Source organism: Euprymna scolopes, chromosome 46 (genome assembly GCF_053919585.1).
Source record: "Euprymna scolopes isolate OS-2025 chromosome 46, ASM5391958v1, whole genome shotgun sequence".
In the NCBI taxonomy this organism is placed as follows: Eukaryota; Metazoa; Mollusca; class Cephalopoda; order Sepiida; family Sepiolidae; genus Euprymna; species Euprymna scolopes.
In genome coordinates, this window is record NC_136527.1 from 67,329,436 (window position 1) to 67,349,284 (window position 19,849).

The window sequence follows — 19,849 nt, forward strand, 5'->3', positions numbered from 1 at the left end:
TCTATTCTCACACAGTTTATAATCAGAAACAACACTGACAACATGCGGATAGACGTAAGTATAAGGCCACTTGGGTTTCTTTTGTTTAAGCATTTTCTAAATAGATTTTCATGAATCACATTATATTCTCTAACGGTCAATAATAAAATATGTGGTATTTTCGTGAAAGCTTTAAATAAAATATTAATAGAATTTTTTAAAGATGATAAATATTTTTTAATGAAATAAAATATATATATATATATATATATATATATATATATATATATATATATATATATATATATATATATATATATATATATTCTCTTACGGCCGAGAGTAAAAATGTGATAATTTCTGTAAAAGTTTTGAAGAAAATATTATTAAAAAGCTTCAAGGAAAATATTAATAGAATTATTTGAAGATAAGTTTTTTTAATGATAAAAAGTTCAACCTAAATAGATAAGAAATACAGAAAAATCGATATTATTTTAATTTAAGACCCGCCTTAAGTCTGTATAGAAAAATGTATATTTTATTTAGATTTTGGTGTTCTTTTTTTTTTTTTTTTTTAATATAACTGTTTCCGTCGCAAATTTACCGTTTGGATAGTATGAACCCTGGGACTATTTTCTGCCATTTCACAGTCTCTGTTTATGCTACACATGAGCACATGATGGAAGGCTGTTAAATGTGTACTTGTGTATCGAACTTCATGCTCACATAGTGTATTAATCTTTGGCGAAAAATTTAAGATTAAATGAAAAAGAAGTTTTCCAGATGTAATGCCATATGTTATCAGTGGTGTGGAAAAAAAAAACTATTTAGAGGGTAAAGTAGATTACCCGGTGATAGCGTAAGCTCCGAGGGGTTGCAAAGGATGCCCTAAGCGACCCCCCCTACTGGGTCGAGTAACAAGTTTTGTAGTACGGCGAGCAGCGAGTAACTAATTTGTGCCAACCGTTCACCAGTAACTCGTTAACAGAACTGGCGCTAGTCAGAGACACAATTCTTTTATAACAGAAGAATAGTGCCTCCCCCTACTCCTCCAAGTCTATAAGAGACTCGTTCTCTCAACCACTCAGATTAGAATTCCGCCCTCGAGGCCGGCGCCACCAAGTAAGCAATCTCCTTTTTTTATTTTTATTTTTATTTTCTCACACACTCCCGACAAAAACGAGAAAAAAAAAAAAACAAAAGGTAGAAGAGAGAAAAGAAAAAGTTACATAAAAATGACAGACCACCAAAATACTTAATCAAAAAACAACTGTTAGTACAATATAGCAGTAGTCGATCAGTCCAGATATCAATCAAGCAGGCAGCAGGCTAGGTCTATCCCGTCGTTTTTTAAGGGGCGCACATTCTGGGCAATACCACTTTTGCCTGTTGGGAGGTTCTGAGTCGATACCGACACATCGGAAATGGTACCAATCGTCGCACGAGTCACACCCGATCATATTCTGATTCTGCTGCGGAGAGCTGCACAGGGGACACAACCAGACCTGCTCTTCAACACTAGGGGGTGAATCCAACGTCTCCCCTCCCTCCGCAACAGGAGGTCCTTCAGGAGTCTTAGAAAGCTCTAAGGGGTACAGATGTTTCAGGGAATGTACTTCCTCCAAGCCCTCCCCATTTTGTACACGTGCTGCTCTAACGACACCATCATGGCCTGGAATCAGTTCAGTAATAGTTCCTAAGACCCAAAACGGTCTGGGTTTCAAAGGACTCTTAATCAGCACAACATCATCCTTCTGGAGGCGGGTTCTTGTACTGAGTCGGGATCGACCAGGAATCTTCCTTCCCAGCTCTAGCAGGTACTCCTCATACCATAGTTTGTGGAAATCTGTCAGACATTGGTCCCTAAGTTCCAAGGTTTGAATTAGCCTCTCCCTGCTGGGAGGCAACAAGGTTGTTCTATCCTCTCTATCCAGTCGTATCAATAGCCCGGGGCTCTGATTGGGCTTAAGGAACATATTAGGGGTAATTGGAGTAGCATTTTTGTCGGCTGACACCTGGTAAGTAAGAGGCCGGTTATTAACAGACCTCTGAATATCCGATAACACTGTCAGAAGGGTAAAGTAATCCAATCTACCCCTGCCAAGAATCTTAAATAGGCAATTCTTCATGGTCTTGATACATCACTCCCATGTTCCTCCATACCAAGGAGAGAACAAGGGAATGGTTTTAAGTTTTAACTTACAAGGACCGTATTTTCTTTGATAGTCCGTAAAAAGAGAGAGACGATCGAAAATCTTTCCACTTCCTATAAACGTTTTCGCGTTGTCACTATAAAGGGTTTCGGGAACGCCATATCGGTTAGTAAATCGAACCAGTGCCTGGAAGAAAGAGGGTACGCTCATGTTGGGAACTACTTCAATGTGTATTGCTCTGATATTCAAACAAGTGAATAGGAGCAAGTACATTTTCGTATCTCGTTTCCCGTCACTCACCCAAAGATGGCCAGTAAAATCAATCCCAGTGTGTTGATAGGGGACTCTGAAATCGGTACGGTGCGACGGCAGGGCAGCAGCAGCATTCGGCGTCACTGGCGTTGAATTATAACGTTTACATCTGGCACAAACAGCCAGTACCTTATTCACAGCTTGTCGACCCTGCGGGACCCAATAACCGCTTCGCCTCAACTCCGCTAGAGTTGACCCAGTTCCAAGGTGGCAACACCTTTCATGACAATCTAAAATGATGAGTCTGGTAACAGGATGATGTTTCCCTATCAGAATGGGGTTTTTAACTTCATAACCAAAGTGGGAAGATTGGTTGATTCTTCCCCGAGATCGAATCAAACCGTCAGGGTCCAGAAAAAGATCCAGAGCACGAACCCTAACTGGCATGGGTTTACCACTCGGCTCCTTTAGGTACTCCACTTCCACGGGAAATTCTTGCCGTTGCACTGTCTTCATAAGGTAGATCGCTGCCTTAGAGTTGTAGTCCCATTGTCGATTAAATCGGATGGCTAGGAACTTAAACACCAAGGCAGTAACAGTCAGTAAACCAGAGAATGAGGAAAACCTCTGAAAAGGTATGGCCGAAGTGTACTCTTGATCATGGATCAAGGAACAATTTGCTGAACTGCGGGTCATTCGCTGGCATATCTCACTCAAACAGGGCATATCCTGTCCTGGCCATTGAGATATTCCTTCGCATAGCCAGGAAGGGCCTGAACACCAAAATTCCATCTTGGATTGGAACTTTCTCAATGTTAATCCTCTTGTTAACAAATCCGCCGGGTTGAGTGTACTATCAACATATCTGAAGAGAGTCTTCAAGCCATAGCGAGACTCCAACTCCACTTTCATCTGCAGAATGTCTTTAAGTCTATTTTTTGCAAAAACATTTTTGCTAGCCATGTTTTGAGATAAAATCCAGGACAAGACCACCTGTGCATCCGTGGCTATACACAAATTCTCGGGAACAAATCCTTCACAATTGTCCAGGATTGTGGGGAGACACTTGAAGGCGAGGAAAACGGCCATTAGTTCCAACACAGGCAAAGTCTTGTCCTTCATAGGTGCCACCTTAGCTTTTGCAAATAATAAGGATGACCGACCATTTTGTACGATATACACGGCAAACCCATATGCTTCCTTGGACGCGTCGCAAAACAGGTACATATCTCCAGGTAGCCCTGCCATAAGCGCCTTGCGCAAAAAACGGAAATCACTCAACCCTGAAAGGTCCCTGGCTAGCTCTCTCCAATCGCTCAAGATCGCTGGCTGGAGTGGATCATCCCAACCTGCACCATTCTTCCACATGGACCTGATTAGCACTCTACTGCGGATAGTAACCGGGAGACATAGGGACAACGGATCGAAGACCTTAGCTGACTCTGAAAGAACACCTCTCTTAGTTGTCACGTCAGGATTGCACTTTACCGGAGCAACATACAACTCCTCCGAATGTGGGGAGTATCGGTAGCCCAGTACTCTCTCCCACTCCTCTTCATGGATACTTAGAGTACCATCCTCCTTCATCCTATTGCGGAGCGCCTGACTGTTTGAGTTGCATGACTGGATAATAAAGCCCCCTTCCAGCAAACGCTCTCTAACAAGGGAATACAATGTAGTAAGCTCACTCGCGTCTGCCACGGATGCCACAAGGTTATCCACATAAAACCGGTCCTCCATCATTCTGCGGCAAGCATCTTGAGGGTATTTTGCCGCATGCAATTTTAAGATGCACCCCAACACAAATGGGCTGGAAGTAAACCCGAATATCAAGGTGGTATAGCGGAAGCAGCGCAAACAATTTCCTTGTTTAAGAAAAAAGCAAAACCGGTTCCTATCCGCCTCCAACTTAAGCCGAATCATTAGGAAGGCTCGGCGAATGTCTGCTAGTAGCACATAATTGTTGGCTCTGAAGGCCAGCAACAACTTTAAGATGTCCCCTGTTAAGTTAACGCCAGAATATGCTGCTTCGTTCAGCGATAATCCATCTCCTGTCTTCAAACTACAGTTGAACACTGGTCTTATCCTGGTAGTTGCCGTAGGGTCCGACTTGAAAACTGGTCTATGTGGTATCCACACATATTTGTCGAACTCCTGAGGGGAGACAAAAATCTCTTCAATTATACCGTCCTCCTGTTGCTGACGAAACACCTCCAAATATTCATCATATATTTTTCTTTTAGTCAAGTTTGCTGCTACCCGGTCTAAAACATGCAAGGAAGTTGCATGATTAGAGGGGACTCTGGCTAATCTATCGTGATGCCAGGGGAGCTCCACATAATAGCTTCCATCCCGAAGCTCTACCGTTTCCTCAAATCGCTTCATCTGAACTTTATCGTAATCAGAAAAGTCCTCCTGACTGGGAAGCCCCAGAGATTCCAACGTAAACATTTGTTCTAGTCCTCTTTGTACCATACTGTCAGGAAAGCACTCCGCCATGGGATCCAGGTATGTTGATTGTGTTTCAAGGACAAAACATAAATGTGATGAATCGACCTGGGGGTATGTTCCATTACCGAATTAAACGAGAGGTGAGTAACCTCAGAGAGGGGCTTATCTTCCAAGAAAAAAGAGTCCACTGCTCCAAACGGGACCAATCCAGGCGGGGTTGCAAAGGCCCATCCATTCAAACACGGGATCAGCTTTAATGAGTCCAGGTGTTCAATCAGGTCTAACCCAATTATTCCCTTGATCGGTATTAAATCCTTTCCGGTCTCAAACTGGCCGGCCAAAGCATATTTTGCATCCTGAAAGACACGCAATAGAGATTCCAGGTTGGCCACTCGAACCGACAAGTCCATACCATCGGCTACCAAGACAGGAGATGTCACTGTCCTTCCAGAACCCAAGTCAACTCCCAGGACTACCTCTGTGAACCCACGCTGACACTCACCTAGAAAGGTAGACAATCTCAGCTGACAATTGACACCAAGGGTTTCGATTGGGCACAAAGTTCTCAGTACATCTGCCGCCAGATATGTCCGCCCGCTACCCGTGTCCAGTAGGCAATTCACTGACACTGTCTTTGGTCCACAAGAGAATGTAACTGAGAGAATGGGTGGCAACGTGCGGGAATACCCGGTTGAAGTTGCATTGTTCACATCCACATGAAAAGAAGGAGTAATAGCGTTCCCCCTACCAAACTTTTGAGACGTATTCTGTCTTACTGTTGATGTAAATGCAGTGGAGACACCGCCCTTAATCTGCAATCTCTTTATTGCTTCTCCAGTTAGTCTCAATATGGAGGACAAAGGTGGCACCCGTCTATTTGTTAGCGCTATTATCTCGCCTTTCAGTTCGAGAGGAAATTTCCTAAACAGAATCTTAGCCATCAGTCTGGCTCCGCCAGAATCGTCCACAGAAAAGTCACACAAAAAGGAATTCCCCAGCTCTTCCAACAGCGATGCCGTCCTGGAAACGAAGTCCCCCAGCTCAAAAAGGGCTCCACCTTTCTTTGGTACATAGTCCAGAATATCCTGGAATATTTGGTCAATGATTTCATCCAGGTCCAGATACTCCCTCTTCAGTATAGCCATGGCTTGCTGGTAATTGGTGTCAGTGCAACTCAGGTGATTTACCAGCCTCAAGGCTCTGTCTGAGAGTGAACACTTCAAGAAGTTCAACCTCTCGGCATCATTGGCCATGCCGATCACGCAGTTCTCAAACCTAGTCAAGAAGTTTCTGAAACTCATGCGGTCAGACTCCATTTCCTGTCCGCTAAATGTAGGCCCTGTGATCTGTATACGTGGGGGTTTAACAATGAAGGAAGAACCTCTCCCGGTAGTTGCAGAAGCCCTTGAGAACTCAAAGGCAGATTCTGAGTAAGGGCTGGGCTCTGGCTGTCGGTATGCTTGATCCAAATCGCCCAAGTCTTCATAATAATCCTTTAGTTGAGGCAGCCAAGCACCCTCAATCTCGGCAGGTGTACTCTCATCAAAGGAGCCTAACTCCAGCTGTGTGATACAAGTCTCTAACTCGACAATGAATTGTCGAATCTCCGTCCTTAAGAATGAGTACGCCGATGGCCTAACTCCATCACGACACATCTTCAGTCGTCCCTGAATCTTCTGAGTCAATGACTCCCTTCTGCGTAGGAGCTGCTCTTTCGTGACGTTCATGACAGTAGTTAACCGACGAAAGAGTAAGCAGCAAATCCTTTGCAAGATGTGGAAAAAAAAAACTATTTAGAGGGTAAAGTAGATTACCCGGTGATAGCGTAAGCTCCGAGGGGTTGCAAAGGATGCCCTAAGCGACCCCCCCTACTGGGTCGAGTAACAAGTTTTGTAGTACGGCGAGCAGCGAGTAACTAATTTGTGCCAACCGTTCACCAGTAACTCGTTAACAGAACTGGCGCTAGTCAGAGACACAATTCTTTTATAACAGAAGAATAGTGCCTCCCCCTACTCCTCCAAGTCTATAAGAGACTCGTTCTCTCAACCACTCAGATTAGAATTCCGCCCTCGAGGCCGGCGCCACCAAGTAAGCAATCTCCTTTTTTTATTTTTATTTTTATTTTTATTTTCTCACAGTGGTGGCCATTTCTGTACTCGCAGAAATCGCCAGCACTGATAACATATAGAATTAAATGGCTTAATATCTGGAAAACTACTTATTTTAGCAAAAAAAATATGCGCGTGGTTGTGTGTATAAATGGTCACCACTGATAACATAAGGAATTACATTGTTAAATATCCAGAAAATTACTTGTTTGCAGCAAAAATATGTGTGTTTTGAGAGAGGAAACATCTGTAGTAATGAGCCCCCCATCATGTGTGTATATATATATATATATATATATATATATATATATATATAGCCAATACCGTCTTACATAGCATAAATATTCACATAAATTGCACTGCTCTAAAGCAATCATCATATCTTGGAAATATAATACCAGAAAAGTGTTCAAATACTAAAGCACATCTGCCAAAATAAAAATCTCTTAATAAAAATTAAACTTATGCTATATTGCATTGTTTTTATACACTTTTGTATTAATGTGAAGCCTTATGTACCAGCGTGATCTCAATAAATTAGAAAAATTCCACCAGCTTCGATCTATACTAAATCTCAATTGGTATGACTACATGACAAACTCAAGTGTCCTTGTAAGAGGAAACAGCTGCAGTAATGAGCCCACGATCATGATGCGACAGAGAATGGATGAGGACAGGATCTCTTGCTATATACTCAGAGCAGCAGGAAAAAAAGACACAATGGGCTGCCCTCTATATAGATACAACACCCTCTAAAATACTGGATTAAACATTCACAGCTGGAATAAAAAAAAACAACCCAGGACTATCACCTGTGGCTCTTTTGTCTGCATTCTCTACTCATACTCAATCAAGGTGAGTTTGCTTGATCTTGATACTAAGATTCTATACACAGTTTTCTTTGATGGCTTGTTTATAATAATGATTTTGTTTAGCTATTTTCACTTTTAAAGTATTCTATCCTGACTTCCAGTTAATGTTGCATTATCATAATAGAACACAAACCGTTTCAGAGCCTTTTTTGCTAAGTTTATCAACTTGTGACTTGTATATAATCATGTTCATCATATTTTACACTTGTCGCGTATTTCATTTTTGCCTTTAGATTGAGTCATCAGGGGAAAACATACGCTGTTTTGGTGCCTTCCTCTCAATGGCTTTTTCGCAGATCAGATCACTTCACTGATGTAAGGCCCAATTATCTGAATTACATTTAAATGAACTTTTTAATACAATAAAAATTAAATGTTAAATAATTTAGCATTTCTTGTTACAACCAACAACTTTACATTTCATGTCGGTTAATTGTTCAATGGAAAAGAAGTAAAATTAACAAATAAAAAATACTAAAAAATACAATGAGTGAAATAAGTAAATTAATTAAATAATAAATAAATAAAAGAAAATATAATTAAATAAATGAATAAATAAATAAATTTATCACAAAAATAACTACATTATACATGCTTGCTATTATATCATGTGGTATTCCTTTTTTTGCCCAAAGCCACATTGCACATTGTTTTGTTATCTCTATTGCCAAGCTCAACAGCTCGAAAGATTACAACATAAACTTCACATGTCAGACCTTCATATTTATTAATGCACTATTGAAAACAACCCATTATTATTTATTAATATTGTATTGAAAACAACGCATTATTATTTATTAATATTGTATTGAAAACAACCCATTATTATTTATTAATATTATTGAAAACAACGCAATATTACTCATTAATATTGTATTGAAAACAATCCATTATTATTCATTAATATTGTATTGAAAACAACCCATTATTATTTATTAATATTTATTGAAAACAACGCATTATTTAAATTGTGTTGAAAACAACCCATTATTATTTATAAATATTGTATTGAAAACAACCCATTATTATTTATTAATATTTATTGAAAACAACGCATTATTTAAATTGTGTTGAAAACAACCCATTATTATTTATAAATATTGTATTGAAAACAACCCATTATTATTTATTAATATTTATTGAAAACAACGCATTATTTAAATTGTGTTGAAAACAACCCATTATTATTTATAAATATTTTATTGAAAACAACCCCAAATTTTACCTGTTGCGCCTTTACCTGCACTCTCTGCTCATATTCAATGATGATGAGTGTTTCATTGTTCTTGATAACAGAACAATGTCAAGCCTGCCCTTTTATTTTTTGTACAAAATTTGGGTAGATTTGTGGTCACCATCCAATCATCACCGATTCCAAGAATATTTTGCCCATATACTGGTAATGGTTAAGTCATATACTCGATCTGATCCTCAATTTTCCTCCCTCAGCAAAAACAACTTATCGTTTATGTTAGCTGCTTCAGGATTAATGTGATTATTATTATTGTGGGCAGGTCCTTCTGTACTTTTGTGTAGTCACGCTGTATATCGGCTATTAGTAAGGAACTAAGAACATTTTCCATAGTCTGTTTTTCATTGCATAACAGACAGTTTTTTTTTTCATTTAATGATATTTAATTGAAAGAAGCACGTCGAAAGCAAATTTAGCCCAACCTGAGCGGCGCCATATTGAACACATTTTACTGGCCTTTTGCTTTCCTCCTTATTTCCTGACCAGATCTCAGCGATCTTTGACATAAACTGTGGACCATCTTTGAATTCTGGTCATTCCCAGCATAGATCTTCCTATTTGAGTTAGTCCGATGTTTAGCTTTTCTTGACTCGCGGTTTAGTTTATTTTTTTCTCACCACAAAATTCAATAGAAATTTGGTATATAATATAACTGCATCCTTTCAACTGTTGAAATTGTTGTTCTATTCAGTTCTTCTACTGTATGCTTAAGTATGCACCATACTTCCAAACTGCTTGTGGTTGAATTTGATTCTGGGGAGTTTCAACTTACCCATTTGGAAAATTGCTTGGATATTATTGGCCCTGTGGGTTGCATGCTAACCTAGGTTTTGCAAAGTTTTATCTGAAATATCAGAACGTTACATATGAGTCAATGGATGAGTAGCGTATTCCATTTTTCTTTGAAAAATCTTCATTCCTTTTTCAGAATTTAAATTTTTGCGAACAGACACAGTAGAATTCTGTGCATTCTCTAATAATAATTGGTTGATATGTTTGAGTCAAATTCTTTTTATATCCTCCCGCCCTTTCAGTGGATCTTGAAGGCATTTTTTTTTATTAGTGTCTGTAGCAGATGTTATATAAGTTTTGAGTTGCTGGTCCGCCAAGTTCATTTGGTCTTCCTAAACGTTCTCTATTTTTCCAAGTTTGCTGGTCTATTCCCAGTCGCCATTTAGTCTGTTACCGAATTACAGACTAGCCATATCTATATAGAATGAAATTGCTACTGGAAGAGTAGCAGAAATTCGTTATGAAGCAAGCACACAACAGAATATATTGTGTTTTGAAAGAAATAGCTTTCCTTGTATACTTACAGATGATCATGTTTTTCCTCTGTTTTCTCATATCAAATCTTCCATTTCGGGGTCCAGTTAATGTCGGATCATCAGGAGTGAATATAGACCATTTCAGGGCCTTTCCCCTCTTAGGTTATTAACGTGTAAACTAGGGTATACTCGTGTGTATCGTTTTTACTTCTGGTTTATTTCTATTTATCCTCAACATAATGTCGGGTCATCATGAGAGTGTACGCATCATTTTGAGTCTTTCTTTTGACAGTATTTTTTCGTATATCACTCCCCCCACTTGTGTAAGGCCTTATTATTTTAATTTCAATTAAATTAACTGCTAAATAAAATAAAATTGGAAGTTTTATAATTTAGCATTTCTTGTTATAAACATTTAAGCTTTCATTTAAATTTTTAAAGCTGCATTTAAAATATTCAATTAAAATATATTAGACACACTCTTAGTAAAGAAACAGAATCAACATTAGATAAAGAAATGATGAAATTAAAAAACGTAATAATTAGAAATAAATAATAAATTGAATAAATGAATAAAGAAATCTACTCATAGAGATAACTGTATATACATATAAATATATATATATATACACATATTTATCCATATATATATATATATACACATATTTATCCATATATATATATATATATATATACACATATTTATCCATATATATATATATATATATATATATATACACATATTTATCCATATATATATATATACACATATTTATCCATATATATACACATATTTATCCATATATATATATATATATATATATATATATATATATATATATATATATATATTCATATGTATATACATATATGAAAATATTTGTCCTTAGTGATTTATAATAATTTTAGAGGCACACTTGCATCTCATAGAGAATATGTTGGTTGCCAGTTTAATTTTTTTATTTGGTTTACCTTAATCTTGAGATGTGTCGTTTAATAGAAGTTTATTTTGGGAATAGCAGAAATTGGGTATTATTTCTTTGACATTGCAAAAAAGGATTTTATCCATAATTTTTTTGTCACACAAGAATATATTCTACCAGATAACTTCCATGGTGCAAGAGTTTCATGTAGGTTTTCTTTCATGCAAAATCAAAATGTTTACATAAAAATTAAATTTCCAATATCAAAATGTTTCTATAGAATGTGTTTAAGGTTTAATTTTTTTTCATAAAACAGGAACTATATAACGTAATAATTAGGCTTAATAAACATTTTTATTAAGAAACATAAATATATATTTGAGAAAATAATATAAACTTTGCATTTGTGTCATTTCTCTATTATTTTCAGATGTAAATGATGGAAAAAAGATAAAATATGATTAATTTGCATAATATATATAATAATATTATGAATAATATATACATTTGATACAATATAATTATAGTTTCTTATAATATATAATAATTATATTAAAATCGATTTCAATTAAAATTGATGCTGTAATAAATTCATATTTATTTCTGTTGATACCATGTCCTTTTTTTTAGATTTGAACAACTACAGAAAAGATGGTCTAATTCATCAAAGAATGGAGGAAGTATTTTTAGATTTGTGATTACTCATTTATGTAATTTGATCACTAATTTCATTGAAGCCCCGATAATTAAAGAACAGATGTGTGGACAATATCTTATTCAAAATATCTGGAAATTTTTCTATAAAATTGGAAATTTACATTTAATCATAAATTGCCTTGTGTGGAAACCCATGCAAATCTACTTAAAATGACATAAAAAACACAAAGCAAAGTTTCTTAAACTGGCATTTTTAGCTCAAAACTAACATGAAAAGTTACATGAATCAGCCAAACAACTGAATTTGAAAAGAATGTAAATTGAATTTGAAAATGAAACCCAATGTGCAAATGCATACAAAAAAGGAAATGTTCCATTGTAAAGTTTGTCAATCTGCATTTGCAGATAATACGCATCTTCAAAACCACATGCGAACACACACACAAAATAAACCTCATTCTTGTCAAATTTGTGGATCTGGATTTTCACACAAATCCAGCTTAAGAAAGCACATGCAAATACACACAGGAAAGGTAAAAAGGTTTTCTTGTCAAATCTGTGGATCTGCATGTACAGACAGTTATAATCTGAAAATCCATATGCGTACACACACTGGAGAGAAACCACACTCTTGTAATATTTGTGGGTCTGCGTTTTCACAGAGTTCTTCTCTAAACGTTCACACACGTATACACACTGGACAGAAGCCATATTTGTGTCGGATTTGTGGATCAACCTTTTCACGGAATTCCCACCTAAAAAAACACACTCGAACACACACTGGAGAGAGAGAAAAAAGCGAGAAACCATATTCTTGTCAAATATGTGGGTTTTCATTTCTATATAAACATAGCTTAGATAAACACGTACGAACTCACACAGGTGACAAGCCATATTCTTGTAAAATTTGTGGATCTTCTTTTACAGTGAATTCAAGCTTGACAGTCCATTTACGAACACACACAGGTGAGAAACCATATTCTTGTGGCGTATGTGAATCTTCATTTTCTCGACTTTCTTCATTGAAAGTTCATATGTGCAAACACACTGGTGAAAAACCATATGTTTGTAAGGTTTGTGGAGCTTCATTTGCCGGGAGTTCTGTGTTAAAAAATCACCTTCTAATACACACAGGGGAAAAACCATTTTCTTGTCAAATTTGTGGAAAATCATTTTCACAGAAAACATTTCTGCAAAGACACATACGAACACACACAGGTGAGAAACCTTTTTCTTGTGATGTTTGTGGATCTTCGTTTGCATTGAATTCCAGTTTGAAATCACACATACGAATACACACGGGTGAAAAACCATATTCTTGTAATGTTTGCTCATCTGCATTTGCACAAAAGTCTGCATTAAACATTCACATGAGAATACATTCAGGTGAGAAACGATATGCCTGTAAAATTTGTGGATCTGCTTTTTACGTTAAATATGCATTAGAAGTTCACACAAGAAAACATCGATGTCAAAGTCCCAAATGACTTTGGTTTTAATAGAGTCAAATGGGAAAGGATAAAAAAATAGCAGCCCCTAAATACGATTTAAAAACAACTTGGTCTCTGAAAGTTTTTATAGTGATTAGCATGTGAAAGTGACGACCTATTGGAAAACTTTATTAAAATTTATAATTTCATATTTTGTTCTCTTAACTGAGTTCTAAACATAGTAATTTCTTAAGAATTATGCAAAAGAAATAAATATGGATCATGTACAGTTTGTGATTTGTTTATTATTACTTCCAAGAAATTAGTCTACTTTTTTCTGGCTTGTAAATGATTTGCCGACGCACCGAAACCGTGTAATCATCAATGTACGCAACTTTCTACGAATTCAAAACACATTTGACATTTTTGTGATGATGTTATCTGATGATTTACTGATGCACCGAAACAGTGTAATTTGCTTAATCATCAATGTACGAAATTTTCTACGAATCCAAAACACATTTGATATTTTTGTGATGATGTTATCGGAATCATATTGCGGAATAATTGTAATGTGCTTCTATTATTACATTAAGTTCCAGAGCATCTATTTTGTTTATTATTAAATTGAAGATATTTACACATAGAAATCAGCAAAGCAGTTCACACAGACATTTCATGCAATAAGTGGTTTATATTCCAAGATGTACTTTGACATCACTTTTACAATGATATGAGCTTTAAGCCAAAATCTAAAAAGAAAAATCAACATTATGTACAAACCCTCTTCATTGTCTTTTTTTCTCTTGAACAATTAGAATCATATGAATGTTTCCAGTACTGAGACAAGAAAACAAATTGCTTAATCATCAAATGTACAAAATCTTTACAAGTTCATGCAAGACAAAGCACATTAGACATTTTAGTGATATTGCTGTTGCAGAATAACTGTAATGTGCTACTATTATTACATTAAGTTCCAGTTTATTATCAAACTGTCTTATAGAAAAAAAACTATGGTTTTATGCGATATATTTTAGAAATAAAAAGATAATACATTCAAGATACCATTTACAAATCAGCAAAGTAATTCACACAAATGAGATACTTTGTATTTTTAACAATAAGTGGATTACATTACAAGATTTACTTTGACACTACTTTTGATTATTCTGACTAAACTGAAATCTGACCTTTAAGCGAAAATCTGACATCAACAAAAGAGACATTAAATAAAAATTTAATGCATGATTTTAGCAAGTGTAGGGCCACTTCAATTTCTAAACAAATTGAAATTGAAGTCAAAAAGAGAGAAATAATATTTTGCGAGATCAGCAGTTTCATTTAATTTTACTTTGAAAACGCACAGGAGAACATGTTCTATATTGTAACCAGATTCTTGTAGTAATACTGTAGAAAAACTGGTGCAATTATCGATATAATAGGACTCTAATACGATGAAGAAAAACTCTAGCAAGTATTCATAGAGTACAACCCTATCTAATATGATGAAAAAAAAACTAGCAAGTATTGATATAAAAACCCTATCTAATATGATGAAAAAAAACTAGCAAGTATTGATATAAACACCCTATCTAATATGATAAAGAAAAACTTGTAGCAAGTATTGATATAATAAAACCCTATCTAATATGATAAAGAAAAACTTGTAGCAAATATTGATATAATAAAACCCTATCTAATATGATAAAGAAAAACTTGTAGCAACTATTGATATAATAAAACCCTATCTAATATGATAAAGAAAAACTGTAGCAACTATTGATATAATACAACCCTATTTAATATGAAAAAGAGAAACAGGAACCTAATAACATATCGACCATTATTACCAAAAATAATTTTTTTATGTAACAAATGGAAAATATACTTGGTGAACCAAGTGCAAGATAAATACAAATAATGGCATTTAAAGGATGATTATAATCTTATAAAAATAGGAATCACGAATATTTTTTAATAGTTTAAGGATTGTGTCTCTACATTTTAATGAACGGATGTCATGTCAGCAATAGTTTAAGGATTGTGTCTCTACATTTTAATGAAGGGATGTCATGTCAGCAAGCATTCAAAGTATTCAGTCAGAGGACTAAACTTTATTGTACAATTTTATGTTGTATTTCAATTTTGCTTAATTCCACTTTAACAAAATATAAAAACTCACAATTGTAGCAAACACAGATAGCAGCTCTAAGGAGGACTCAAATTTATTGTGCAATTTTATGTACACAAATATTATAATAAGATTTTTTTAAAAACCTGAGAATTCTCTTCTTTATCAAAAAGAGACAAACAGCAAATAAATAAACTTTACACTTACCCTGCTATATTTTGTTGGTGTAAAATTTTCACGCTTGATGGCATTAGTCCATTTATACGGTAAATACCTATCATCAGGGAATTTAAAGACGCCGACATTTAGACCGTCGGCATAATTTCCTGTACATAATGTCATACAACAACTCGGCATTTTTAAAAACAAACAAACTGGCAATTAAAACAAAACGGTTGCTCAATCACAATATGGTCTGGTTCAAAATATGATTTTTACGTGACTTGAACATAAACCGCCCGAGTGATGTCAGATTTTATCTCTTGGAGGCCTGACTTTGTGCTCCGTAGATTTGATCTCCAGCGTATTTTTGTGTTTATCTAATGATAGAGAACCATTATAAAGGGTTAAGCAATTGAGGTGTTTCTGAAAAGCATCACTTTAAAGAAAGTTTTTCTTAAATCCCAAGAAAAATTCCAGGAAGAGAAAATCCTAGAATATTTCATAGGAGAAGTTTGACAACCTTTTCTGAATAAAGGAATTTTAATTCAGACTCCATTATTTGGGCTAGAGAGAGCCCAACTCTGAAAACTCTTGAACGTTTCGTTTGTTTAGAAGAAAGGTCGATAAAAGGACATTAAAAACATTGAGAACTCTTCTTTGTAATTTATTTTCTTTCAGAACCAATTTTCAAGTGAGCTCTTTCTTTTTTAAGAGAAACTAGAACTTTTTTGAGGGGAAGTCTCTCATTTCGAGACTTCATTGTGAAATTGTATTTGTTTTTTCATTATTTCTTTTTAATTGTATTTGAACTTCCACCTTTGCCTGTTATATTATTTTTTTCTGTAATCATGTTAATTTGGTAATTTTTACCATCCCCTTGGGAAGCAAAAAGCAACCAACCACTCACTTGTTCATCAAAATAAAACTTTTGGTATTTTTAAAACTTTAATCCGATGTTTGTTCTTGTTCTTTCTTCCTTTTTTTTCTTTGTGTTGTTGCATTAAAATTTTACCTTTTTTCTACTTTTTGTACATGTTTCCCAACAAAGTCGAATTTTGATAACGACCCCAAAATTCCGACCAATAAAACTACTTGATAAGTTAACATGATTTTTGAAATATTACATTTCATTTTGTCACGACTACGTACATTATGCACATTTTTCTTAATTGTTATTTTTTAATCTAGACAATAACGACATTTTCGAAAACAAAATAAACATTTGCCCCGTCTGTGATTTTTTTTAGAGGTGAAATTTAAATTAACAATTTTCTTTACTTTAATTACAGATTTGGCAACTATCAGTTATTTTTGTTCATATGTGTTTTAGCCATTCATCATGAAGAAACTGACATCGGAGTAACGTTTGCAGATTACAAATGATACGATCAATTTAATAAGAAAAACAGATGAACAAACAATTTCACGAAATAAACATGTACACTGGTCATCTTGTCTCTGCGGTTTTAGATTCTTTTCTTCGGAAATATGTAAAATTATCAATATAATGCATTTATTTACTGTAAAGTTCCATGTAAACGCTAATAAACAAGACACAATAGACCACCGCGAAGATTGATGCCAAAAATGCAGTCTAATTTAATGCATAGATTTCATGAAAATCACATTTCATATTTACACCATATACGCGCCAGACCGAAATTTAATTTAAATTGTAGATGTCAAAAATTAATTTTTGAATTAAACTACATATTTGTATGAGAAAAAAACATTTCTCGGTGACTTATTGTAATCAAACAATCGGCGTTGATTAAAAACTCAATACAATAAATATCCACTTGTTTGGAAGTAAAATGAAATGGAAAATTAAATCAAAAGGATATCAAATACCGGTTAAGCGATCAAACATTTATTCAGGAACTTGATTTTGCATCGTCACGCCCGACGTGCAGCAACCCTAAGTCCAAGTGGTTACACCTTTATTTTCATCTCGTGATGGACACTTTTCAAAACGTTACCATACACTCACTGGCCACTGGAATTACCGCTCTTATACTCAGAGCACACAAAAACGCACGACACTAAGTATGTGGCAGGTTCTTTAACATGTTTTACATTCATTGTTCGAAGTTTGGGTTGAGTTCTTCCCTCACAGGTGTGCACTCGTGACGCCAGGTATGCTGCTTTTCCCAACAACAACTTTGCCTCGGGTTCAGCGTAGATCTGAAATCAACTGTGTTATTCTCAAAACCAACAGGCAATAAAGATAATTCCGGAAATTGTTTCTTATTATATAAACGAAAATAATTATTGCATGAAATAAATTCAAATATATAAGAAAAAATAGATTTGCTTCTTCTCGGATAAAAAAATGCATCAACTGCTTCGTGCTTCACAGTGCAAAATTTTTCAATTGAAATTCTTTCAGACAGTAGCAAGATGAAAAGGCGATCTTACACTGAGCACATTTGGGAATTTAACGATCAGCAAGTCTTTTTATCTGCCAAATAGAAGGGTTTTATGAACCCCGTCTGTCATTTACTTTCTTGTATTTCCTTTTTCCTTTTGTGCAATCAGTTTGCTTTCATTTGTTTTTGTTTTTTAATTTTAAAACTCCAACCTTTAAAGAGTTCCTACCTAAAAAAAAATCCATTATTCATTGAACATTTGAATAGTCAAGTGGCTGCCTGATGATATCTGTTGTTTGATTGAAACAAATGGCTGTTTGTAGCAGCGGGATGTAAAAATGTTTATGTAACAATAAACAAGTATTATCAGCTTTTTTTATTGAGCACTATCTAACAACCTCGTTGAATTCACTAGTCCATTACGTTTGAATAAAAAAAACCCATATATATATATATATATATATATATATATATATATATATATATATATATATATATATATATCCTTAATGAAAAACAGGAGAGAAATCTTTCTATGACTGAGGCAAAATGAAGCAAGAAAGGAAAATATTGATTCTCGCTGATCTGGTACTTCCATGTGGAGAATTTAGATGGGTCGTCACCCATCTAAATTGCGAAACTATGTTGGTTGTTTTAAGTCGGGCCGACAGAATCACCGGTTTTGTTTTTACATGCTTGCTTTACTTCGACTGGTTGTAACATGAAATGCATTTTTTTATATGTTTTAAACCGGTTCCCAGCGAAAACTGTTAGGGAAATATTTTTGAAATTCGCTTTCTCTCTAATCTGATTGGTTAAAACAATAAAACTTTGTCACGTGAGCTGCTTTCAGTGAAACAAAACAAGTTTTTAGTTTTGTTCATGGAAATTGTGTGGGCGAAGACAACAGCTGTACGTGCAACTGAAACACTCCTTATACGGCCACTTTTAATGTTTATGGTGAGTCGCTACACTCATAATTCCCACATATCTGCCTGTGTTTTATAAGGACATTCTTCAATTCTTTTCGGGTTTTTCGGATTTTCCAATTTTAAATTTAATATTTCGTCAATAATTTCACCTGTTTCCTTCTAATATTCGTCCTTCAAAATCTTAAGTATCATTAAATAACTCTCTTCGGATGGGAAAGGGTGGTCTATGAGTTGAAATGTTTTGCTTTTCAAAAAAAAAACATTTCAAGAAATATTTTTTGTGAATAATTTTATTGACAGAATTTGCAAATTTTTAAATTTTGTTAAAAAAAATCATTGAATTTCTTTTTATTAGTTTCAAAGTCTTTTTCATTAACTTCAACTTTATTTTAAAATTTCCAATGAAAAGCAGTGAAGCACGGAATGGGCTGCTGGTTTAAAAAAAAACTCGTCCCGGGAAAACTCGTCTCGGGAAAACTCGTCTCTGGAAAACTTGTCTCTGGAAAACTCGTCTCCGGAAAACTCGTCTCTGGAAAACTGGTCCCCTTTCGCTAGATAGGAAAACTGCTCCCTTATTGAATAAATGTCGATTGAAAACACAGTTTATGATCACTCTTGAAGGAGATATTATTTTTTTAAAATAGACTATAGCCCCCCCCCCCTAATATTTTTAAAAAATATTTTTACTTGTTTAATTTTTTTTTCTTTTTTTTTAAATAAAATCGATTTTCTAAGTGTCCGTTTTCAACCTAACTGGTTAAGTTCTTAGTGGTTTTACTAATTTTAAAGCGGTTATTATGTTCCTAAACGAGACCGCTTTTTTATATTAATATAAAAAGAATTTACGGGTTTGTATTACTGCACACATAGATTCGAAAAAGTTTTCAAAAAACAAACATATAACAAA

At 35.0% G+C, this 19,849-nt stretch overlaps 1 protein-coding gene across 2 annotated transcripts; it reads left to right on the plus strand.

Moving 5' to 3' along the window:
• On the plus strand, positions 1–13,432 carry LOC145271345 (uncharacterized). 2 transcript variants are annotated; one of them, XM_080126888.1, is made up of 3 exons: positions 1–54; positions 8,049–8,130; positions 11,889–13,432. In XM_080126888.1, the coding sequence occupies exon 3, from the start codon at positions 12,248–12,250 to the stop codon at positions 13,400–13,402; it is 1,155 nt and encodes a 384-aa protein (XP_079983014.1). In that variant the 5' UTR covers positions 1–54; positions 8,049–8,130; positions 11,889–12,247; the 3' UTR covers positions 13,403–13,432. The 2 variants fall into 2 exon arrangements, with proteins under 2 accessions (XP_079983014.1, XP_079983015.1); XM_080126889.1 differs by lacking the exon at positions 8,049–8,130 and having other exon boundaries at positions 7–54.
• The last annotated feature ends 6,417 nt before the right edge of the window (positions 13,433–19,849 follow it).

Bases quoted from the DNA above. Each gene is read 5' to 3' on its own strand.
- LOC145271345 (XM_080126888.1), top strand. From the start codon at position 12,248: ATGAAACCCAATGTGCAAATGCATACAAAAAAGGAAATGTTCCATTGT.